Raw genomic sequence first — 26,235 nt, 5'->3', positions numbered from 1 at the left:
GTAGAGCATGAGGGATCAATGGAGTGGCATGAGGGATGCCAATCATTTTGTTGAAGCACACTTGCCAATTGTCAGAGATTCAATATAAGAAAATAAACCATGATAAGTATAATTTTCTTGACATAAGCTTTTATTACCTTCCCTGCTTTGACTTGATCTATCTGCTGGGTGGAATTTTGATTTTCTTATGAAATGGGCTTTCTGAATGAAACTGTTATCACATGCAGCAATGGAGAAACAGAAACATCACCAGTCTTCAATAAATCATTCATCAAACAATAAAAATCAAGGAATATAAATCAATCATAATAGTAAAACCATACCTATAAAAAGAATATTTACAATGATCTAAGGAATAGACTAACATCCAATAATTAAAAGCTCATACAATATTTTAAAAATTTCCCCAACCTAAAATAAATTATTTCAAAATGGCAGACACAGACATCCATTAAGTAATACTAATAAGGAAGTAAAATTCACTGCTCTCCATACATAAAAACGTTTTATTTCCAGTCATCCTGAGTAAGGCATGGATTAGTAAGACAGCACAAATTTTGTTCACACACACACACGGCAGGGTCCCATTCACATACACAAACAACCCTAGACACACCCCAGACAGGTTCTGATTCACAAACACACACACACACACACACACCAGACAGGTTCCTATTCACACACACACACACACACACACACACAGACAGGTTTTTGTTCACACACACACACAACCCTCCAGTCAGGCTCTCATTCATATACCCTCCCGCCCAGTCAGGTTCCCATTCACATACCCCCCCCCTGCCCTGCCGAGTCAGGCTCCCATTCACATATCCCCCCCCCTCCCTAGTCAGGCTCCTATTCATATACCCACCCTCCAGTCAGGTTCCCATTCACATAAACACCCCCCAATAAGGTTCCCATTCAAACACACCACACACCCAGGTCAGGTTCTTATTCACACACACCACACCCCAGTAAGACTCTCATTCATTCATTCATTCATTCATTCACTCACACATACACACACACACACACACTGACACACATACCAGATGGATCCATTCTGCTGCTCCTCCTCATGTACCAGCCGGTGCGCTAATCAAACCATGTGAGCCTAGCACTTCCTCTATGCTGATCTTGTGTATCATGAGATCAGCATAGACAACGTGCTAGCTGCATGTGTTTTGAACAGCATATGCCAGCACCGAGAAGGAGTAGGAGATCGGGCTCCTTCTTCTTTCTTCAGCCACTGGTGAGATGGGGTTCACCGGCAGCCTCAGAGGCCTCATCCTCTTCTGGGCCGCCGGTGAGATGGAGTCCACCAGCAGCCTCATGGACCTCTTCCTTTTCTGGGCCGCTGGTGAGATGGGGTCCACCTGTGGCCTCGTGGGCATCTTCCTCTTCTGAGCCACCAGTAGTATAGAGTCCACTGGTGGCCTCGTGGGCTTCCTCTTCTTTTGTGATGCCGATGGGATGGGGTCAATTAGTGGCCTCATGGGCCTCTTTCTTTTCCAGGCTGCCAGTAGGATAGAGTCCACTGGTGGCCTCACAGGCCTTCTCTCCTTCCTTGTTGCCAGTGGGATGTGATCTACCAATGGTTTCCATTGGTCTCTTTCTCTTCTTGGCTGCTGATGGAACAGGTCCACCAGCAGTCTCGAGGGCTGCTTCTTCTGCCGCCCCTCTGGGTGTGCCACCCTGTGCAGTTGCACGGTATGTGCATCCAGTAGTGCTAGGCCTGTGACTAAACAATTATTTAAATTAGTTTGTTAATTTAAATCTAAGAGTTCCACAAATAATCTCCTTTCCTAGGTTAACAAGTATACAGCAGAAATATCCATTATTAAGGATGAATTACAATTTCCCATGAGAACAATATTCCCTTTATAGACAGTGATAATTTGAACTATTTGATATTGTCATGAGTTACCACTGGCAAAATAATACAAATGAAACAGTCTCAATTTCTCATTTTGTCTCTTCTTTTCACAAAAGTGCATTCATAGTCAAAGTTTTCATCTAATCTGTAATAGCCGATATGGATAAGTGCTTATCCAGTGATCTTTAAAATACATCTTTATACAGTTTGTGTAAAGCTATATTTTTCACAATTTCACTCATTCTGTCTGTGCATACTATGTAGTTGATTTCTTACTAGCAAGCAGGATGGAAATAAAATGTAAACCAAAATGTAAACCCTTGTAAATTAAAATATAATGTCTGAATTACATGTCACTACTACTCTGGAAATTTGTATATATTTATGGTATATAATATTTATTATTTACTGACATTTGATCTGAGATATCAGGTACTGAAGGTATTTCCCTATCCCCAGAGGGCTTATAATCTAAGTTTTGTACCTGAGGCAATGGAAGGGTAAAGTGACTTGCCCAAGGTGACAAGGAATAACAGTGGGACTCAAACCCTGGACTCTTGGTTTGTAGCCCTCTGCTCTAACCACTAGGCTATTTCTTCTCCCCAAAAATGTCTGAAATTATATTTAAAAAAAAACAAGTCTTTATGGAACAAAACATTTGTACAAAGGAGAGAATCATGCTTATAAAAGATTAGTAATTTAGCATACACTGCCATAAATATATTTGTATGTTACACATTAACAAAAGACCAAAATATATTTCCAGTTTCAAAACCTACTTACTTTAGGTTGATTTGACAGTAAACAAGGTCTTCACTATTATGTCATTATTAATCTTCAGCGAATACATTGAGATGACTTATAATTGAGTGTCATATTTTTATTAGTTTCTCATCTCTTACCTGAATCCATGGCCACCTGTCATTTTCTGCAGCAGTCCATGCATTTACAAGTCCCTTCTTATTAAGTCGTGCATAGTATGGGTACCACTTTTGTAATCCAAAAAGAGCTCGATGTGTAGAAGATGCTGTAATTTGTTGGTTTGATATAATTCCTCCTTCCATCCCCAATGGTCCAGAACATTCTAAGAATAAGCACACAAGAGAAATTAATTATATATATATATATATATATATATATATATATATCAATCAACTCTATTATAACAACTGGTACTATAACTGGTTTCAGTAAAAACCATGAAGAATTTCTCATTTCATAAAGCTTTATTTACCAAGATTTTTCTGGACCTGTTACAAGGCAAGTTTGACTAGATATAGTACACCATGTCAGCAAATTAGTGCTACACGATTCTATTCTCTGACTGTGCCACAAATAGGCCTGTTTTTTAAAGTAACAAAGATATACAAATTAAACTCGTTCTTGTTATAAATCTATATGATAAATATTCACTGTGGTTATGCTGAAAATCTGAAAGGACATGAGTTTAATACTCTTGCTTTTAAATACATTTACACTTGAGAGGGAGCTATTTTAGATTTAATTCTTAGTGGAACGCAGGATTTGGTGAGAGAGGTAATGTGGTGAGGCCACTTGGCAATTGTGATCATAACATGATCAAATTTGAATTAACGACTGGAAGGGGGACAATATGTAAATATACAGATCTAACACTAAATTTTGAAAAGGGAAACTTTGATAAAATGAGGAAAATAGTTAGAAAAAAATGAAATGTGTAGCTGCAAAGGTTTAAAGTGAACAGGTGTGGATATTGTTTAAAAATACAATCTTAGAAGCACAGTCCAGATGTATTCCACGCATTAAGAAAGGTGGAAGGAAGGTAAAACAATTATTGGCATGGTTAAAAGATGAGTAAAAGAGGCTATTTTAGCCAAAAAAAAAAAAAATCCTTCAAAAATTGGAAGAAGGATCCGTCTGAAGAAAATAGGAAAAAGCATATGTATTGTCAAGTTAAGTATAAAACATTGATAAGGCAGGCTAAGAGAGAATTTGAAATGAAGTTGGCCACAGAGGCAAAAAATCATAATAAAAACTTTTAAAAATATATGCAAAGCAAAAAACTTGTGAGGGAGTCAGTTGGACCATTAGATGACAGAGGGGTTAAAGGGGCTCTTAGGGAAGGTAAGACAATTGCAGAAAAATTAAATTAATTATTTGCTTTTGTGTTTACAAATGAGGATGTTGGAGAGATACCAGTTCCAGAGATGGTTTTCAAGGGTGATAAATCAGATGAACTGAACTAAATCACTGTGAAATTGGAAGATGTAGTAGGCCAGATTGAGAAACTAAAGAATAGCAAAAGCACCTGGGCCAGATGGTATACACCCCAGGATTCTGAAGGAATTAAAAAATGAAATTTCAGTTAAGATTTGTAACCTATCATCAAAATCATCCAATGTACCTGAAGACTGGAGGGTGGCCAATGTAACCCCAATATTTAAAATGGGCTCCAAGGGCAAACAGGGAAAGTATAGACCAGTAAGCCTGACTTCAGTGCTAGGAAAAATAGTGGAAACTATTCTAAATATCAAAATCGCAGGGCATATATAAAGACATGGTTTAATGGAATAAACCAGGGGGGCGGATTTTCAGAGCCCTGCTCGCATAAATCCGCCCAAAACCGGGCGGATTTAGGCGAGCAGGGCCCTGCGCGCCGGTGAGCCTATTTTACATAGGCCTACCGGCGCGCGCAGAGCCCCGGGACTCACGTAAGTCCCGGGGTTCTCCGAGGGGGGCGTGTCGGGGGCGGGCCCGGTCGTCGCGGCGTTTTGGGGGTGTGTCGGCAGTGTTTTGGGGGCGGGTACGGGGGCATGGCTACGGCCCGGGGCGGTCCGGGGGCGTGGCCCCGCCCTCCGTACCCGCCCCCAGGTTACGGCCCGGCGCGCAGGAGGCCCGTACAAAGGTAAGGGGGGGTGTAGACAGGGCCGGGGGGGTGGGTTAGGTAGAGGAAGGGAGGGGAAGGTGAGGGGAGGGGCGTTAGAGGATTCCCTCCAAGGCCGCTCCGATTTCGGAGCGGCCTTGGAGGGAACGGGGGTAGGCTGCGCGGCTCGGCGCGCGCCGGCTATACAAAATCGATAGCCTTGCGCGCGCCGATCCAGGTTTTTAGCAGATACGCGCGGCTCCGCGCGTATCTACTAAAATCCAGCGTACTTTTGTTTGCGCCTGGAGTGCAAACAAAAGTAGGCCTATTCGCGGAGTCTGAAAATCTGCCCCCATGGATTTACCCAAGGGAAGTCTTGCCTCAAAATCTGCTTCATTTTTTTGAAGGGGTTAATAAACATGTAGAAAAAGGTGAACCGGTAGATGTAGTATATTTGAATTTTCAGACGACATTTGGCAAAGTCCCTCATGAGAGGCTTCTAAGAAAACTAAAAAGTCATGAGATAGGAGGTGATGTCCTTTCATAGATTACAAATAGGTTAAAAAACAGGAAACAAAAAGTAAGGATTAAATGGTCAATTTTCTTAGTGGAAAAGTGTAAGCAGTGGAGTGCCTCAGGGATCTGTACTTGGACCGGTGCTTTTCAATAGATTTATACATGATCTGGAAAGGAATATGTCGAGTGAAGTAATCAAATTTGCAAATGATACAACATTATTCAGAGTAAAATCACAAGCGGATTGTGGTAAATTCCAGGAGGACCTTGAGAGACTGGAAGATTGAGCATAGAAATGGCAGATGAAATTTAATGTGGGCAAGTGCATGATGATGCATATAGGGAAAAATAACCTATGCTGTAATTACATGATATTAGGTTCCATATTAGGAGTTACCACCCAGGAAAAAGATCTAGGTGCCATAGTGGATAATATATTGCCATTGTTAGCACTGTATGCTGCAGCAGTCAAAAAAGCAAATAGAATCTTAGGAAATATTAGGAAGGGAATGGTGAATAAAACAGAAAATGTCACAATGTTTCTATATCACTCCATGGTGAGACCGCACCTTGAGTACTGTGTACAGTTCTGGTCACTATATCTCAAAAAAGATATAGTTGCACTAGAGAAGGTACAGAGAAGAGTGACAAAATGATAAAGGGGATGGAACATCTCTCTTATGAGGAAAGGCTAAAGAGATTAGGGCTGTTCAGAATGGAGAAGAGACAGCTGAGGGGGGATATGATAGAGGTCTTTAAAATCATGAGAGGTCTAGAATGGGTAATTGTGAATCAGTTATTTACTCTTTCAGATAGTAGAAGGACTAGGGGGCACTCCATGATGTTAGCAAGTAGCACATTTAAAACTAATCGGAGAAAATCCTTCTTTACTCAATGCACATTTAAGCTCTGAAATTTGTGCCAGAGGATGTGGTTAGTGCAGTGAGTGTGGCTGAGTTTAAAAAAAGTTTGGATAAGTACTTGAAGGAGAAGCCCATTAACTGTTATTAATCAAGTTGACTTAGGGAATAGCCACTGTTTTACTGGCATTAGTAGCATGGGATCGACTTATTGTGTTTGCGTGCTTGCCAGGTACATGTGACTTGGATTGGTCACTGTTGGAAACAGGATGCTGGGCTTGATGGACCCTTGGTCTGACCCAGTATGGCAATTTCTTATGTTCTTATGAGTTGCAAGCCATCCAATTATTTTCAAGGGCACAAATCACCTCAACTTTGTAGTAACATTTTAAATTCTGAGGTTGTCATAAACCAACAGAAAACTGGGATGTCAAACACAAATAATTTAATAATCTCATACCAGATGAAAAATAGGCAAGATCACTGAAATTGTTTTCCATTTTTCTTTCACTTTTGGAGAAACCAAGTACCATGTTTTATCCCAGGAATTTATAAGAAGGCACCTAGGTATGTGAACAAATAGTAGAAGTTAAGAAACCCCCTATTATGTCAAAATTGGAGTTTACAACTGCTACCATCTTAGTAGGTTTTGACATCTTTTATTGAACCAACATAAAATTTTTATAGTAAATACGCTTTCAAGACCATATACAGAATGTCCCTTCTTCAGATGTTGAAGGACATTATATGATATTAAAAGTATATCAACATCGGTTTATGTTAATATAATAGAAGACACATTTTCAAACAATGATTTTCCCACATAAATTGGCTATCTTCCCTTTTTTATTATAGTTAAAACTATGTCTGGTGTTCTACAACATGTGTACTTTCAAGTACATTGAGTGAACCTGGGTATAGGATTTGAGTGAGATTGGAAAATAACGTGTGCATTTCTTTTTTAACTCTGTATGCTATTTTCCTTGCAAAATTTACTGGCAAAGAAAGCCAGTGCAAAAGTCTATATGTACATTTTGGAACAAGTTTCAAAGGGAAAGAATCCACATCCACAATTTATTGCCAGATTTTGGAGGACCTTTTGTAAGAATTTGGGGCAGTACTCTCCAGGTTTCTTCAGGATACCATCCTCAGACTAACAACCAATTGAAAGGACAGACAAGACCTGGAGTAGGTTTTTCACTGCTATCCACTGAACCACCAAGATGATTGGTTACATTTTCTCCTGTGAGCTAACCTTTTCTACAATAATCATGTCAATAAGTCTGCAGTGATCACTTTCCTTTCATTACAATATATGGCCACTATCCTCTCTGTCTGCTACTCTGGTTCCTGCAACTGATGAATTGGCCTGGCACTTCTGGGATATCTGGAGGCAGGTAAATTGCAATGCAATCTGAAAGCAGGTAAACTGTAATCTGCTGAAAACTGAGGTCTGTGGACATATGTTTGAGGCCACAACCCCAGGTTAAGTTTGGTGATAAAGTCTGGTTATTCACAAAGAATAATCATTTGAGGTATCCTTGTGCTAAGCTTAGTTCTAGTTCATTTTTTAACCCAATGATGATGCATGTGAAGCTTCTAGATTCCCTTATATTGCCTTCCTCCTTCTATGTATACCTATTGAAACCTGTCAGAGTGGATTTTTATTACAGCAATCGGTCCCTTCTGTTCCCATCCTGATAGATAGTCAACCCAAGTTCCAGATAGAAGAGATTATAGATTTCAAGGTTTTCTGCAGTAAGGTGCAATACCTGCTACATTAGATGGGTTTTTATCCAGAAAAGAAGTTTTGGGTTAATGCAGCTGATCTTCATGGGCCTACCCTTCTAAAAAGTTTTCTGATGAAACATCTATAGTACACATCTATGAATAGTGTGCACTCTTCCGTTCTCTCATCTTGGATTCCATATTAAATCAATAGTCAATCAGTGTTGGCTGGTGTTACAGGATGATGGGATGTTTCGGGAACCCCCAATTTTTGCGTTTAAGAAAAAGAGGTCATTGAGAGACATGTTAACCTCATCAGTATTACCAGGCCAGGGTGCAAATCAAGAGGAGAGTGGTCAGTTTACATGTGAGGGTTGTATAGTTTGTCCTTATTTACAACAAATAAAATATTTACATATTCCTTCTACAGGGGAAATATACTATTTACTGAAACGGTTTGATTGTAGATCTGAGCAAGTGATATATGTGATCATGTGTCCCTGTGGATTGTTCTATATAGGACAAACTAAAAGAACCATCAAGGTGAGAATATTGGAACATCTTAGTAATATCCAGATCAAAAAGGATAAAGCACCATTGGTTAATCACTGGTATAAGAAGGGTCATAAATTAGAAGAGGTGCGATTTAGTGTCTTGTACCAAATGACCCTGAACAGAGGTGGTAACATTTCAAAGGTCTTGACACAAAAGGAACAGCGATTTATATATAAATGGGGGACAGTGAAACCATGGGGATTAAATCAAGAGATAGAGTGGAATATCTTTATATGAATTGTGTAAGACAGGGAGCTCTGTGCAATATTGATGGATTGGTCTGTGTACATATGAAACGCAGAGGGTAATAGTGAATATTGGGAGATTGTGTTTGAAAGACGCTGGATATTGTAATGATTTGTACATTCTGATTACATGGCGGGGTGACCGCAATTTAGACATGAAGATGTTGGATGATGTTAAGTGGGTTGATACGTAGTTGCGCGATTTGGATAATAGGTTTGAAATCGTTGAATGACGTGATGACATACACTTATTTAAAGAATGGTAGGGTAGCCTAGGTTGTGCGCAACCGCGGCATTTTTGTCGATAGATGGAGAGGTACGCTGATATTTTGAATTTCGAATGGTGAGTGTTTGTGGAAACATTTGAAATGGTATGGCAAAGTGCGATTGATTTGTTGTTGTATTTTCAACTGATAGCAATAAGAAACTTTGGGGAGTTATGGACTTGCTGAATCGATGCAGTAATATGGTTTGGTGAAAAACTATGGCTCGGTAAGCGGCATAAAGAAAATTCAGGTCAGTAGATTGCTATGAAGTTATTAGGTTCATTTTGATATTGGGTAGGTGGTAAATGGTGCCTTATTTTTGTGTTTGTGTTTATAGTCAAGAAGCAGTAAAGTGATAGAAGAAAAGAAGGTGGCTTTAAAATAAGGAGAAATTGGAAGCGTTTAATGTGTTTAGTAAAAGGATTGAAGGTGAGTGTGGTGACGGTAAAGACAATGACTAGGGTAGTTAGTTGTTCTTTAATAGTTTTAATACATTTAAGTTGTTGAAAGCAATGGATAAAAAATTGAATAAAGGATTAAACTATAAAGTTAGATGGTGAGGATAAAAAAGTAAGTAGTGTTTTAATAATGGAATAATTTTTATTTAAGGTTCTTCAATACATTGGATTGGCAGTGACAGAGAATGTTATCTAAGAGGTTTCAAGTGTGAATGTGAAACTAATCCCCTGAAGAAACCATAAGGGTGAAACACGAGCTTCCTGTTGGGACAACAATTGAACTGAGGCTCAGAAGAAGAATTTGAATTGAAAAGAGTTTCATTCAGTGTAATAAAGCATATTGGTAAATGGGATATGTTTACATTGCATTGTTAAGGTGATACATTGTAGTTGAAGGGATATGTTTACATTGTATTATTGTTTATTGTAACATTGTTAAAGTGATGTTTTAAAAAAAAGTGTGTTCATAACATGGTGTTTAGTTGAATGAATGAGTGAGTGTATGGAATGTAGGATGTTTTATGTATGTTTTTAAATGAATATATGGAATAAAGTATTTAAATTGTGAATACGGATATATTGTATGTGAAACATCTATTGGGACATCTAAAGGCTGCCCTTGAACTAGGCAGGTGGCATGCACTATAAGATTTTGCCATCAGCCTGCAAGTGGCTCAGTTTCCAAGATGACTTTGTGATGGAGCAAAAAGCAGAATATAAATAAATATATAAATAAGCTTCCATATTCCACCACTAGGTGTGTTTCATTGATTGCTTTGTTTTCTCTTACCAGCTCTCTGGTTTCTGCTTCCTCTCAGAAAACATCTTGTTTGTGATTATTTCCTGTTTTTTTATGTATATATACTTAGACCTTGCTAGCTTTCTGTGGCAGCATGAAGGTGAACACTAAAGTAGTATAGGATCAAGCTCTGGCAGTTTTCCCTGTGGTGGCCCTGCTATTTCCAAGGTCTAGATTTACTGCTGGGCTTCCCTTATTCCAGGTTTCAGCTCCGTCTGTGGGCCAGGCCTGTTTCTAAAGTGGACCTTGCTTGTAAGTGTGTGTTCACTGGATTCTTCTCCTGCATGGCCAAAGGCCTTGTGGCTATCAACACCCTAGAGTTCAACCTGAGGGGAAGGCGACATCTACAGGTGGATGTCCATGCCTTCCTTATTCTATGTCCCTCACAGTGGCTAATTTATATGTGGCTTGGTTTGAAGAGAAATGTGTTTTATATTTCCAATTGATGGTTTTATATTATAGCCTGGTACAGATTCATAGATTACTTTTTTTTTATCTGGACATCCTTAGTTACAGAACTTCAAGGTTTGTTATTCTGGATAAATACTTTGAATGTGAATTTAAAATTTACCATGTCTTGAAAATCTTATCAGATTTCTTTTTTAGATGTTTTGATTAAATTTGATAAAGGTATGTCTCATACTATAGTTTTCAGAAAAAAAGTAACAATTTATTGAAATTTGAGAGTCACCATCCAGTTGATTTAAGATAAGCCTTCTATTCAACCAATTATTTTGAATCTGTATGTGCTATGGAGCATACTATGGCATGCATATACTCTATGGAGTATATGCATGGACTATATGCATGGAGTATATGCATGCATTTAATAGGAATTTAGAGCCATCTTAAGTCAGGGAAAACCAGTGCTTCTATAGTTCAGCACCGCATGGACGTTCATCATTTTTTAAAATTGAAATGGATGGTATTGGAACGAAAAGTGCAGTTAACAAGAGTGCAGTTATAAAGAAGTGGATTAAATTACAGAGAACAAGACAGGATATTTACACTCCAAATAGTGGCTCCTTCAGGTCTTAATGAGGAACTAGATAGGTATATACTGATTTGACAATTTAATTACCAATGGCGTTGGGTTATTTAAATGTAGCTGATGTTTTCATCGGTTGTCTTGTAGGTCATGTCAGTTTATAAAGCACAGTTTGATGCTAACCTTGGAGCATAACCATGTAAGCCCACTCATGGCAAGCAGCTATTAAGATGGCGATTCATCCCTGATGAAGATTACCTTGAAACATGGCCAGCATCACATATTGGACATTTATGCAGCTTGGTTCAGTTTACTGCAGCCTTTTCAGATACAATTTTATTTGCAATATTAAAAAACAAATAAACACATAATAAAGTTATGTACTTGTTAATAAGGTGGAGCACCATCACCTTCACGCATACTGCTGAATTAACAGTAGCCAAGTATGAAAATCTCTCCTTTTTACTTTCACATATATTTATTATGCAATTTGAAGAGTGTGGTTATTCAATCTGATACTGTTGTGCACTTTCTTTATTCTGGCAACAGGGCTACTTGGTTCTGCAGCTTTCTTTATCTTGTCCTTAGGCTTCAGCCTGCTCACATCTTGAGATCCCTTCTTTGGATGAGAATTACAACACAGTATAAAGTAAAACACCAGTAATGCATTTGTTAACTTTTGTTAACAATTCTGCTCTCTTGGTTCTTCTTCTGGAAATAATAAAAGTTCTTTACAAAGGGAGGAGAGTTCCTATTCTCACTACTTCCTATAGGCTTTCTCATAAGGATCAATCTATCTCTCTCATTAAGAGGTGAATTTTAGAAGTTGAACAAAAGCAGGAGATGGACACACATCTAGCACTACACATGTCCATCCTATTTTATAAAGTTGCCAGATGCATGCAGATGTGCCAATGCACATACATCTCTCATTGGAAGAAAAACAGGCATGGTTGGAAGGGACATGGGTGTTCCAGGGCATGGCCAAGTGCACGCAAGTACCTATGTGCCTTGGCGCACACCCAGGTCCACTGCAATGTAAATTTACTTCTGCTATGAGAAGGTGTAAATTAAAAAAAAACAAAAAACTGGCAACTGTGAGGTATTTGAGGGGTCTGGGGTAACTGGGGGAAGTACAGGCTGTATAACCAGGGGATTTGGAAGGACCTAGAACAGTGAGTGAACTGTTTGAACTGGTGAAACTGGTCCTCGGCTAGACACGTGTCTATTTTAAAATACAGGCAGTTCTGCATCCATAAACTGACTTACGTTGCTGGACGTGCACAAGTTTAAAATTAGGAGCACACATACATGCTCCTAGGCTATTTTAGAGCATGCACACATATGTGCACGCACGTTATAAAATGATCACATCTCTGGGTACATGCAGATGCATACCTGTATATGTGTACTCCCATGCCCATTTGAAGGTTACTGTCCATGTGTCTCTGTATTTTAGTAAAACATATCAGAAATAGTAAAAAAAATCCTTTTTCAAAATACATATGCTAAAAAAAACTTAAACCTTTACTACTATTATCTGACTTTTGCTTAGTTACACAAGCTTTGATCCTCACAACCCTAGATTACTGCAATTCCTTATATCTCGGACTACCTCTATCTACAATACAACCATTGCAACTCGTTCAAAATGCCACAGCAAGAATGTTATTTAATTTGCCACACAAAGAACACATTACACCTATACTACAGCAGCTACACTGGCTTCCAATATCACACCGCATTACATACAAAATTCTGTCTATCATTCACAATTTACTATATAACTCCAACTCAATCTGGCTTTGCTCATTATTGAGAATATACAGACCCACCAGACAACTCCATTTCTTGGACAAATGCACACTGGAAATTCCCTCAGTAAGAACTGTCAGCCTAGCATTAACCCGAAAGCGAGCTTTTTCAGTCGCAGGTCCGACTTTATGGAACTCTCTTCCAGAATATATCCATTTAACGGCAAATCCCAAAGAATTTTAAAAAATGCTGAAAACTTACCTTTTTACACGTGCTTATAATATACAATAATGAACATTTCCTCTCCGAAGATTACACTGTTTGCAAGATTAATAGCTCAATGTAAATGCGATGTATTTTAATGATGTATGTTATGATACTATGTATGTTTTATTGTAAACCGCCTAGATGGATAGATCTCTACCCCACCGTGTGGTATATAAAAACTTTTAAATAAATAAATTATATATATATATATATATGTTTTTTTTTGACCAAGCAGTTTCTTCCTGCTCCTATATACTTCCAGTTCAATAAGAAACAAGGTTGAAATCTTGTGCCATGAGCCTTCATTGGCAACTAACTGGAAATTTCTCCCTAATTTTACATCCTCCCCTAGCATACCTAGCTTGGACATTACAGCAATGAACCTGGGCCAAAGGGCTCCTTCTGGAACCTGGCTTTCATGAATCCTAAATTCAGCCCTAGGTGTCACCTTTAAGCAATGACCATGACTCCCTTCCCTTAAGGGCTGTGAACACTGTCACTGTAGCATCCAGATCCCCAGCTGATCTAAGGAGCAGAAGAACCCATGAGGAGATTGAACCAGGGACCTTCTGCACTGCAGTGATTAGCACTGCCGCTGAACCAGCAAGCAAGCCCTCTACATAGGTATATGAAAATAAAATCTGATAGTATCCAGGGTGTTTATGATTTTGAAGGAAAATTGTTTGATGCATAGATATAGAGCTTTCACATTGCTCAGACTAAAATGCCACTTAATTGCAACCAGTAACAATTAAGACGAGCCCCATTCTAGCTTTTTCACAGTTAATAAAGCTACATGGAAAATGGGATAAGATTTTAATGACATCTTGGTCATAGGAAAATCTCTAAGCAAGGCATAATATCGTGATCCTAGAAATTAAATTCCCAGAAATCAAAGTGTATAAAATTGAAAAAGAGAAGACAAAAGTAAATAAAACACATCCAAAGATTTTCAGCAGCCTACAGCAAAGATTCAAGTCAGTGTAACACTTGTTTTTCAGAACCTTAATTATAACATTATAGAAAACAGAACTTGACAAGAAACTGAATAGAATAGTAAGCTGTATATTTAAGAAATGTTGACAGAAAAATTCTGCTCAAGTACTTGTGTTAGCAGCAAATCCGGTCCTTTAATGGGATAGAATAAATTGGAAGTGACAAGAGGTAAGAGAAAAATAAACACAAAAAACAAGCAACTTACAAAGGAGCAGAGATGGCCTCAGAAGGAACTCTCCCCCAGCCCTGAAGACCACATGTTGAGAAAGATCTGGGACAGCACTCTAGGCAAGCATGCTGACTTCAGTTTCTAGATGAACCACCCTGATACTAGCACCACCATGTTACAACACAGCTCAGAGAGCAAGGTCTGCTCTGAGGCACCAGAAGAAGAAATCAGGGACTATTCATTTAAATCAGATGTAAGCTGAAACAGGTTGCTAGGTAGGTAATCACAGGAACAGGAACATAATTCTGCCCCTTCCTATATATTTTCTTCCTGGTTTAGCTTCGGCTCTGTCTGAAACTCTTCCAGAGTGACTCATCTCCAACCCTAAGCTCATAGGGGTAGATTTTCAGACCTGCGTGCATGTTATAAAATTGGGGGTTGGCACACACAAGGGGGTGCACATTAGTGCAACTTGCGCGCGCTGCCGCCCCCGGCATTCCCATGTTCCCTCCCAACCCTCTAAACTAATTTCCCTTCCCCTAACCTACCCCCCCCTAGCCTTAACCTAACCCCCCTTCCAAATGGTCGCTGTGGCAGGAGCCTCTGACCCTGCCACACCCCAGACCTGCCCCGCCCCTTTTCCGAACACCTGGGACTTACTCGCGTCCCGGGGCCAGACCTTTTAAAAATAGGCCATGGATTTTAAAAGCCCTTTGCACGTAAATCCACCGGATTTACGCGCGTAGGGCTTTTTAAATCTGGGCCATACTGAAAAGAACCTTCCTTAAGCCTGCATTCTTCCTCCAGTGTGTTTGGTGTCTGTATCTGTGGAGGACATGAGTTCTCTCTCCATCCTGCAGCAAACCCCTTTTCTATCTATTTTTGCAGGTTCTGGACAGAGCTGGCTCCTCAACTTGGTGAACTATGTCGCCAAGAGTGTCAAATCTTTTTGGGGGGTGAGGGGAGACAAAATTCTGGAAATATCCATGTCTACCTGCTCACTTCTAAGAAAGGCATGGCACTGACTTAAACCATTTTTAAAACTTGCAGGACAGCACCTTCTGATCTCTGATATTATGCCAGCCCTTCAGTTTTAAAAATGGTTGCTTGCTGCCGCTGGGCCACTGAAGGAGCTCAGTCCACCAGCAGCCAAAGAATGAAGCATTTTCATAGTTTATGTGGGATAAGGGGGCAACTTCTTCCTCCGCCACCCCCATGGAGGGGACTGTGTCAACCAAAAGGAATAGGAGTCATGGCCTGAGGGCACAGCTAGTTTTGGGTACAAGGAGCCCATGTCCAGAGTCCCTGCTTCTCCTAAAACATCCTACCTACCTCTGGCTTCCCTCCTGTCCCCCATTGCTGGCAGTGTCAGTCCATGTTGCTAACCCAGCTGCCTTGCAGGAAAGACAACGTACAAACATCTTCCAAACTTAAAAAACTAGTATTGCATTAGGAATTAGATAAAATCAAAGTACAAAAGGTATTCAGTGTTCCTGGGAGCAATATTTTTAGTACATTTTCTGTGTAAATATTTGCTTAAAATTGTTAATGTTACCTATATGTTGAGCCTTACCAACCACACTGCTTTTTGGATAATAAGAAACATGATAGCCAAGAACAGGGTAATTTCCAGTTTACATCTTCTTGTAGTACTGGCGGTGATGGCATTATTATATAGTATTGTGTTCACAGTTTTCAATTTTTCTTTTATTACATATTGTCATCAGATTTTGAGACCTTTGCCCTTGGATCTCTCCATTCTGCATACTACTATTTGTACCATTGCTATATTATTGAAGTTTTCATTTTGACAAACTAGTTCTATTTGTTTTTCATTTTTGCTTTTTTTTTCTTTTTCAAGTATATGTTTGATGTACCTATGATAATTAATAAAAAGAAAGTATAAAAAGCAGTGGCTTTGCTTGAAATGATATTTTCTTATTTTTTTTGTTAAAAAAAAATCTACATCAGATATACGAGCTTATTAAAAATAAGGACTAAAAATAAGGACTCACTATAAAACATCAATAAAAACTTGTGCTTCATTAAATTAAATATGTTTAAAGCCATGGATCCTTAACTTCAAATCATTTGAAAATGAAACAAATCTTAGGTCATGGCTTGGGTTCTGAAATGTTTGTAAATATCACCCAAACAAGTTAAGCTGAGAAAATAAAAAGCTTTAATACATGGCTTGCTGTTACACTCGGTAGTCCGCGGGTTATTCCTGCAGACTTCCTCTCTCAGCTCCCAAGGAAAGGACCTAACATCGAAAGTCTGGCCTCTGTTTATATTGTGCTGCTTCAGGCCACCTATTAACTCAGTGCTCGCCAAGAAGGAATGCTTTTCTGTGACCTGAGTCCCCTGAGCAGGAGATTCTAGGCCTGACTACTTCAACTCCCCAGTTCTTCATGCCAGTCTCTGTAGAATACCCAGCCATATGTTTCTCCACTGCAGCACTGGTGGACTCAGGCTCTGGGGGGGGACTTTATTCAGCAGGAGCTTGTTTAGCATTTCCAGATTTCCACAGTCCTGATGACTCCACCTCTGGCACTCTCCTCCATGTATGGGGAACCTCTTTTAGGACTGGTGACTCGGTCCATGGTGCAACTTACTCTATAGGTGGGATCCTCACATTCAGAGGACATCAGCTTCCATGTACTCTCCAGTGCCATGAGTCTGATTGTCCTGGGCCTACACTAGCTCCAGAAATACCAACCACAGTTTGACTGGACGGCATTGAAACTTTTCTTTGGGGTCCCGGGTGTATTGAATGTAAAATTTTACATGAATCCCAGTATAAAAAAAATGTTAAATAAATAAATAAAGAAATACATTGCTCCCATGGATGTGGCTCACCCAGTAATCATGGCCTCTGCCCTCCCGACACTTCCAACCCCTGGTAGGAAGTCTCGAGGAACTGAAACTTCCCCACAGTGTCTCCAGGAGAATACTCTTAGAATAGACTTTGCACAATTAATAAACCAGTTGGAACAAGAAAGGTTGGAATGTGAAAGCCTGAAAAAGGAAAATAACCATGCCCTGAAAAAGTTAGAATCTTTAGTCACTAGAAAAGATGGGGAAATACAACCCCTGCACATCCTTCTTCAGCAGGAAAGGGAGAAGCAACCATTATTTCTGTGGAGCAGATTTTAAAAGCCCTACGTGCACCGAGCCTATTTTGCATAGGCCCAGTGACGTGCACAAAGCCCTGGGATGCGCATATGTCCAGGGGCTTGAAAAAAGAGGCGGGGCAGGGGTGATCTGGGGCGGGGCGTGGGCGTGGCCAGAGGCCTCCGTAGGACCGCTAGACCAGCGCACACAACTTACGCCTACCCAGAGGCAGGCGCAATTTGTAAAATAAAGGTTTGAAGGGGGTTTTAGATAGGGCTGGGGGGCGGAGGGAACGGGGAAAGCCATCAGGGCTCCCCTAGGGCTTGGCGCACGCAAGATGCACTAGTGTGCACCCCGTTGCGCGTGCATGTTATAAAATCGGGCGTATATTTGTGCGCGCCAGGTTGCGCACACAAATGTACACCCGCGCGTACATCTTAAAATCTGGCCCTGTCTGTTCCTGCTAGCCTGGATCCTGAAAAGAAGGATGTCTTCTCTACCCCAAAATTTGGGCTTGGCTTCAGCCAAAGCGATCCAAAGACCATTTCTTCATTTACTGTTCAGTTTCAGCCCCTGCAATTGCATGAACTAGGGGACAAAACCTACAGCTTGATTGTAGAAACTATCTCTCAAACTCTTCATGGTCGGTACCTCTGCAAACCCAAGGTCTCAAAAGGGAACTTAAGGGAAGGGGGGTATTGTTATGCTCAGCATTCCGTGAATTATTCCCAGAGTGCTGCTCTCACCTCCAGCCTGGCCTGGCCAAAGAAACTGCATCCTGGTGTGCTGAAGTCTCCGTGACATATTAGACTGCACGCCACAGTGAGAGAATTAGCAGGCTGCTTGGACTCGTGGCCAAGATGCCAACAGATTCTGAATTGGAGCACATGCACTGCTTGTCTGAATTTAAAAGGACCATGGCGGGAGAAGCCCCACAGCCCCTCCTGATGACATCGTTCCACCTGGGCCTTAATAGGCCTTTTCAAATGCTCCATCAGTGTCTCGGCAATAGGTCCACTGTCTTCGAGCAGAACTATTTGCTTGACTATCTTCTTGATTGTCTGTTCCTATGTTCCAGTCCTTGTTCCGGGGTTCCTGGTCTTGTTTCTGTATTCATGGTCTGTGTCCTGGCAAACTTGGTCTTTGCTCTTCAGTTCTTCATCTTTTCTTTGTGGTCTGTCTTCAGTTCTTGTTGTCAGTGTTCTTCTCCTCTGCCTTTGCTGTTCCTCATCTCTTTGCCTTCTCTTCATCCCACATTCACGGAAGATTTTAACATTTCTTGTGCATGTGCGGGCAGGTGGCCTCCTCCATGCGTGGGGAGGGGAATTTTAAAAGACAATGTGCGGCGACGCAATTAGGGCTTCCCCAGTTCTCTCCTAGCCGGCTCCAATTAAGGAACGGACTGGGAGGGAGCTTCCCTATACCCCTACCTAACCTTCCTACCCTTTCCCCTCTCCTCCCCAACTCCTATCCCCATTCTAGCTACTCAAATTTTTTTGTTCAATTATTTACTACTCCTCGAGAGCAGAAGTAATCTCCATGTGCTGGCTAATGGCGTTGTCCCGGCCTGCCCCCGCCCTGCCCCTCCCTGCCCCTCCCCACCCCTCAGCCTGCCCCTTTTTCAGGGCCCAAGGCCCAGCCATGCATGTAACCCAGTGGTCCCCAAACCTGTCCTAGAGGGCCACCAGCCAGTCGGGTTTTTGGGATATCCTCAATGAATATGCATGAAAGAAAATTTGCATGCACTGCCTCCATAACATGCAAATTTTCTCTCATGCATATTCATTGTGGATATCCCAAAAACCTGACTGGCTGGTGGCCCTCCAGGACAGGTTTGGGGACCACTGGTGTAACCCCTGTTCTTTATTCGTGCAGGCTTTTTAAAATAGGGCCATTGTGGGTCCTGGTGAAATGTAGTGTCACTCAATTGATGATCCACTTCCTCCACTTACTGTTGACAGTTCAGTACAACTACCCTACCTCCCTTATCAGTTGGCATGTGATAGCATGATGTTCAGCCAAAGGGAGATTAGGTCTCACAAAAGTTTTAGAATTCTCTAGTTTTCCAAAAACTTAGACATGTAGATCTGGGAGGCCAGGAGGTATCCAGTTGGACTTGCAAAAGAAACATGATTTATTGTTAGGTGGTTTAAAATTACTAAAAAAAAGAGGCAATTTTTAGCCAACTAAACAAATGGTGCAATTCTGTGCGCATTGAAAAGGAATCATAATTAACTGTAGGAATGAAAGATAAGCCTTTATTGAGCACATTCATCTCAATTTTTTATAACATACGATTTGATAAATTATATATAGCACTAGTCGTGCCTACCGATATTTGAAACTGCAATTGCTCTTGGCCCACATTCTCCCTGAGGTCGACTGATTCTAATTGCCTCTTTGGTATTTGGTTTTGGACCTTAAAAAATGAGATGGCACATCATTGTCAAAGTGTTCAGAAGATTCTATCAATGGACTGGCAAATGATAACAGATTTTTTTCTCTTGTACTGGGCCTATTTCTTCAGATGAAGAACCCTCTGATGATAAAAAAATTCTTTGATCACTTAAAGCATTGAATATTACTTTTACTCATCCAGGGGTAAATATATCTCCTGGAATAATCCCATTTGTCCCTCCTGAATTTTTTAATCTTACTCTTTTTAACTTCCAATTTAAAGTTCTCTAATTGTTTTTGTAAAGATTCTAATTTTAATTCAAAATCCTCCATTGGTAGATTCTTTCCTAATATCTCACATTGCTCTTTGATTTGCTCCTGCAGAGACTCTATAGATTGTTTAGTAGACTCTACAATAAGCAATATCAAGTCATGTGAACGTCTGTTGAGCACAGCATTCCATTTTGTAATAAAAGATTCATTTTCCACAAAAATAAATGGTTCCTTATTTATTCTAAGGCCCCTGGGAATATGTTTTGTGCAGCAATATTTAGATAATGTTGCTGTGTGTAGTTCCATACAAATAGTCTTTTTGTTTAATTTGACCACATCATACCAGTCAACTACAAGAGATGTTGTTTCATTTTCTGAAAATAAAGATAGTCCAGAAATAATGCTAGAAGCCACTTGTTCAGTGTAAGCAAAATGTTCATCAGTTTTTTTTCATTTCACTCATATTTTTGTGATTTGAATAACACAATGTATTTTCTTTTAAGTTAGTATTACTCTCATTCAATCCATGAATGCAGCACTACATGCAGCTTCCCTTATGTAGTGCTAGCTATGTTAAACTAGATATACCTCATGGTTTAATGAGAAATGATATGGGGAAAAAAGGAGTAATTTTCTAAGATGCCATCCAAGTGAACCTGGCAAACATCTCCCATTGGCCAGACATTTGTCAAAGATTGTTACTTGGTTCCATTTATTTTCTGTCACTAAAGATAAGAGATAACTGCTCTGGAAGATAAACTTAAGAATTATGATATAAAGGTTAACTCTCCCTCACCTTCTAGCTAAGCATATATCTCAACTTTCAGTCATACAAGTTTGATCATCTGCAGGATGTCACTCTTTATCCAAGTCATTTTCAATGTGTTCCCTCTTTCAATCTCTACCGTTCTGAGCAGATAAGCATACAAGCTTCCAATGTCCACCCACTCCCTCAGGATTTTTACTAAACCTCACAACCTTAAGTTTCCACTTTCCTTTTAATTTTGTCCCAAACAGGCTTAGAATTCTGTCATAGTATATTTTCACCAACTCTGCTGGTAAGTTATGCGAGGCATCTACAGCCTTCTCAGTAAAGAAGTATTTCTTCATGTTTAGCCTTCCTCACTCCAAATTGTATCACTTGTTCTTTAATTTGTTTATGGAAAACTGCATCTTATCATACTTTCTTAAAGCCTGCCAAATAGTTTTATATTTCTGTCATATTCCTCTTTCCCATCTTAAGCCTCTCTTTGTAGGGTTTATATTGCAGGTCCTGTATCATTTTAGTAGCATTATCTGAACTATTTCCATCCTGTCAATTTCCCTATGAAGGTATGGCTTTCAGAACTAAACACAATACTCAATATGGGGTATGATCCATACATATCTCCTTTTTCCTGATGATGACACTTCCACTAATGCAACAAGCTTTCCCCATTACTTTATTATATTGTATGGAAACTTTCATTCTCAGATTACAATGCCTTCTTTTTCCTGTTAACAGTTGCCGGTTTTTGACCTTCTAATCTGATAAATGGCTAACAGATTTTTCTACTCCAAATGCATGATCCATTTTTTTTTTCCAACAGAGGCACCATTTGATTTATGCAAAATAGCTATGTGTCCTATATTTGATTATTGTAATGGACATCTCGATTTAGACCCCCTAGCTCCCTCCAGCAAACTTATCTTTAACTTTACATTCACTCTTTTTCAGTTCAGCAACAATAATCAATAGAGGGCATATCAGAGTTAGTCCATGGCAGTAACATAAGCACACAGGAAATGTCCATTCCGGAGCTAATTATAAGCAAACATCGCCCCTTCCCCTAAAGTAAAACAGCAAATTAGTTATGTTTAGCAGTTTTCTATTTGCTCATAATAACATGTGTTTTACAAATATAAAATTAAATAAACTGGTTTGCTCTAGGAACACAACATTTATTATTTATTTAAAAGATTTCTTACTCCCCCTTCCATAGTTCAGGGTGGGTTAAAATAAAAATAAAACAAGACAAGTGACATGACATATTCCTCTACAACTATGTTACATCAAATCATATTAGATGGAAAATCTCATGTTGCTGTGTTCAATCCCTACTTCACAATAGTACCTGAATGCCCATTTCTTGAGATTCATGGTGTCTGCTCAGGCTATTATGTTAAAAAGACAAACTAAAGCATATTAAATTATTTTTACTTTTAAGAAATGTGAGATACTTATACCCCAGTAGCTGGCAGAAGTAGATACATGTTCAGTACCTCCTTTCTAGCACATCTCATTTCTATAAAAATCCAAAAGTAATTTAACAGAATTCAATACACGATGAGAAACAGGAATCTCTGAAAGGCTAATTTCTTTACCACATTGAATTTTTGAATCTGAATGTGGTCATTAGTGCTTCATGTTCAATAGTTCTCGCCTTTATTAGTGAATGTCGACATACATAGTGGTGGTCAGAAATCCTTTTTCCAAATTAAAAAAGGTACTGGCAATATTTGACAGAAAATAAACTTAAGATTAAAAAATAACTGTTTTAAAGATGAAAACAATTATTACTATGAATAGCAAAATGTTAAATTCGGCAATTTCTAAATAACTCATAGGCACTATATTAAAGACTACCTGACTGTTTAGCACAAGAATCTCACACATATAACTAGACAGCATCAATAAGCTAAACATTTAGGGGCTGATGAATAGCAAGAAAGCGGGTGCTGAGTATTCAGTGCACTCTTTCCTAATGTGTCCCCAGACACCTCTCCTGAGGGTGCCATGCAATATTCTAATTAGGGGTCACACTGTCAAGGAGGCACTAGAGTAGATTGCGTGCCCCTGCACCTCCTTAACAGCGTGCGCTCGGGACAGGCCGGGTGTCCGCGGCTGTCTGCCAGTTAAGAAAACAGATACTGAATTTATCAGCATCTGTTTTCCTAACCAGTACACAGCCACAAGTTCAGAAAATGGACAGTAGTTAACTGAACATCTGTTTCCTGAACCTGACCGCTGGCACTTTTTCTTAATCTTTTTTTTTAATCCTTTATTCCACCTACTTAAAGATATTAAGTAGGAGGATGTACAGAAAAGCAGTATTATCTGCTTTTCTGTACAACTTTAGGGAGTACTCAGAAATTAACGGCTGCTCTAGGCAGGCATTAATTTCAGAGCGCAAAAATGTGTGTATTGGATGTACATTTTCTTTTTTTTATTTTGGGTGGTTAATTAATAGAGATGAGGTTCGTTTTTTCATATCGGGACATATTTCAGTTCGGGCGCTTCGTCAAAAATGTCGTTTTTCAGCAGATCATTTTTTGTCGGCGCGGATCGGGAAAACGAGTCGGAAAACGAATTGAAAAAAAAAATGAATTGGGAAAAAATAATAAATTGGGAAAAAACCACCCCAACCCTTCAATTTTATTTTCTTACAACCCCCCCACACCATCCCGATCCCTCCCCAAGACTTACTAAAAGCCCTGGTGGTCCAGCGGGGTCCCGCAAGCGATCTCTCCCTCCGGACCGTCGGGCTGTTGGGCCTGCTATGAATCAAAATGGCGCCGATGGCCCTTTCCCCTTACGATGTCACAGGGGCTACCGGTGCCATTGGTCAGCCCTGTCACATGGTAAGAGTAATGGACGGCTGGCGCCATCTTGTGCTCCTACCATGGGACAGGGGCCGACCAATGGCACTGGTAGCCCCTGTGACATAGTAAGGGCAAAGACTATCGATGCCATTTTTAATACTGACAGCCAACAGCCCGAGTGCAGATATGGCTCCAGGACCCCCGCTGGACCACCAGGGACTTTTGGCAAGTCTTGGAGGGGACATGGTAGGAGCACAAGATGGCACTGGCCAATGGCACTGGTAGCCCATGTGACATCTAAGGGCAAAGGGCCATCGGCGCCATTTTGATTCGTAGCAGGCCTGACAGCTCGACGGCCTGGAGGTAGAGATTGCTCGCGGGATCCCGCTGGACCACCAGGGCTTTTAGTAAGTCTTGGGGAGGAATCGGGATGGTGGGGGGATTGTAATACAGTAAATTTGAAGGGTTAGGGTGTTTTTTTGTTTTTTTAATAAATGTGTCCCTCCTCCCGCACTAACCCGAAAAACAAATTTTCCCCGAAGTTTGGGGAAAATCCGTTTCGTGGTTCAGGTCTCCCAAACCACTATGAATTAGGCAATTTCATTGAAATTGCCAAATTTGTGATAAACAAATGCACATCTCTAGTAACTAATAGGCTCAGCAATATACATTTGCATATGATGAGCGCTATTAGTTTTCTTAACGCATTGGACATGTTTTGAGGAGGCACTAATACCCTTGGGGCGGATTTTAAATGGGTTACGTGCATAAGTTACGCGTAACCCTTAAACCCCGCCCCCCTCTGCGTGCGCTGAGCCTATTTTGCATAGGCTCAGCAGCACGTGCAAGCCCCAGGACACGCGTATGTCCCGGGGCTTGCAAAAATGGGTGGGGCGTGGGCGGGGCCGTGGTCTGGGGGTGTGTCCGGGGGTGTATCCGGGGCATGGTGGTGGCCCGGGGGCAGTCCAGGGTGTGGCTGAGTGCCCCGACACAGCGGCCTGTTTCGGGGCCTGCCGCGCCGGCAGACAGCCGGCGTGCGCAAGTTACACCTGCCAGAGATGGGGGGGGGGGGATTTAGGTAGGGCTGGGGGGTGGGTTAGATAGGGGAAGGGAGTGAAAGGTGGGGGGAACAAAAAAAAGTTCCCTCCAATGATGCTCCAATTTCGGAGTGGCCTTGGAGGGATTGGGGAAAGCCATCGGGTCTTCCCTACGGCTCGGCATGCGCAAGGTGCACATGTATTATAAAATCGGGTGTACATTTGTGTGTGGCGGGTAGCATGCACAAATGTACCCCCCCGCGGGTAATTTTAAAAATCTGCCCCTTATTGCATATGGGGATTAGGTTGCGCCTACATAATCTACATCCAACTGCGGGTTAAACAGTGTGCTCAGCTGAGTGCACTGTATTGCATCGGCCCCTTAGTGATTCATGGCTATATATGTATTTGAAAGTCTAGTCACATCAAAGAGAACTAAAAAATTGTTATTTTTAGAATGTATGTACAGAGAGATGAAGGGAAGCACATCATACCATTCTCTCTTATCAATCATCACTGAAAATTGCCTCCACTGTATATCCTGCAAGACTTCAGAAGTACTATACAGAAAACAAGTGGTAAATTCACTTTTGATTCAATAAATTATACTGTCAAAGTGCAGTTACTGTGATGTGGTACCCAAAGGTATGCTATATGATGACTGCACAGCTTCTATCTCAATGCACTTGGGGGGGCAATTGACCAGCATTTGCTGACTGACAGTACCACTCACATTTTTTTTTAAGTATTAATGCATTTCTCTTCTTTCATTGGTGTTTCATATTGCTGTAACTGTTTGACATAATTATTTTTGCATTGCTTTAAGCTGACCTTCTGTAATTATCTTATATCTCTGTAATTCTAAGATGAGACAGATTAATGAAAGTACTGGTTTAAATTAGTCTATTGGCCTATTTACTAAACTGTGCTGATATTTAATATCTAGGCATGAATGCTTAATGGGAATTAAGTGGTACATTTTAAAAGCCATGTATGAACAGAAAACCAGGTTTTATGTATGTAAATGGTTACACTAAAATAACCAGGGCTCAGTGATGTGTGCGTATAACCCAGTTTCACATGTATTTTTACACAAAATGCAGAGAAGCATTCTGTAGGGTGGAGTTAGGATTTACATTCATACCTTTTATTTTAATAAGTATGTACATAAATTACATATCAGAAGTTACATCTTCCACAAAGCAAGTGTAACTGTGCACTGTAATATGAGCTAATTACCCAAGTATTTTCAAAGCAAACTTATGCACACAAGTTCACTTTGAAAATACTCTGTAAAGTATACCATGAACATGTAAACTTTACTGCTATCTAAACTGAAAAAATTAAAGCAACATTAATGAGCAGACAATAATATTATGTATCTCATTAATGCAGATTTTTGTGTTAGAATGTAAATGGAAATATACACAATTATGCTAATCAGCTCATTTAAAATGAATTCAGATTGTGTTAACTCAAAAAATCCACATTAATACCAGCATTAAAACA

General features: G+C 40.2%; 1 protein-coding gene across 1 annotated transcript in view; it reads right to left on the bottom strand.

Moving 5' to 3' along the window:
* Positions 1-26,235, bottom strand: part of EDIL3 (EGF like repeats and discoidin domains 3) — a 974,710-nt gene that overhangs the window by 413,817 nt on the left and 534,658 nt on the right. Inside the window, exon 6 of the mRNA XM_029573785.1 lies at positions 2,782-2,963. Within this exon, the coding sequence (XP_029429645.1) occupies positions 2,782-2,963 (182 nt within the window). The remainder of the gene's footprint in view (positions 1-2,781; positions 2,964-26,235) is intronic.

This window comes from Rhinatrema bivittatum, chromosome 1, assembly GCF_901001135.1.
Source record: "Rhinatrema bivittatum chromosome 1, aRhiBiv1.1, whole genome shotgun sequence".
Taxonomy (NCBI): Eukaryota; Metazoa; Chordata; class Amphibia; order Gymnophiona; family Rhinatrematidae; genus Rhinatrema; species Rhinatrema bivittatum.
Note: the sequence above shows the minus strand (reverse complement) of the source record. Positions and strands in the feature narration are given on the sequence as shown.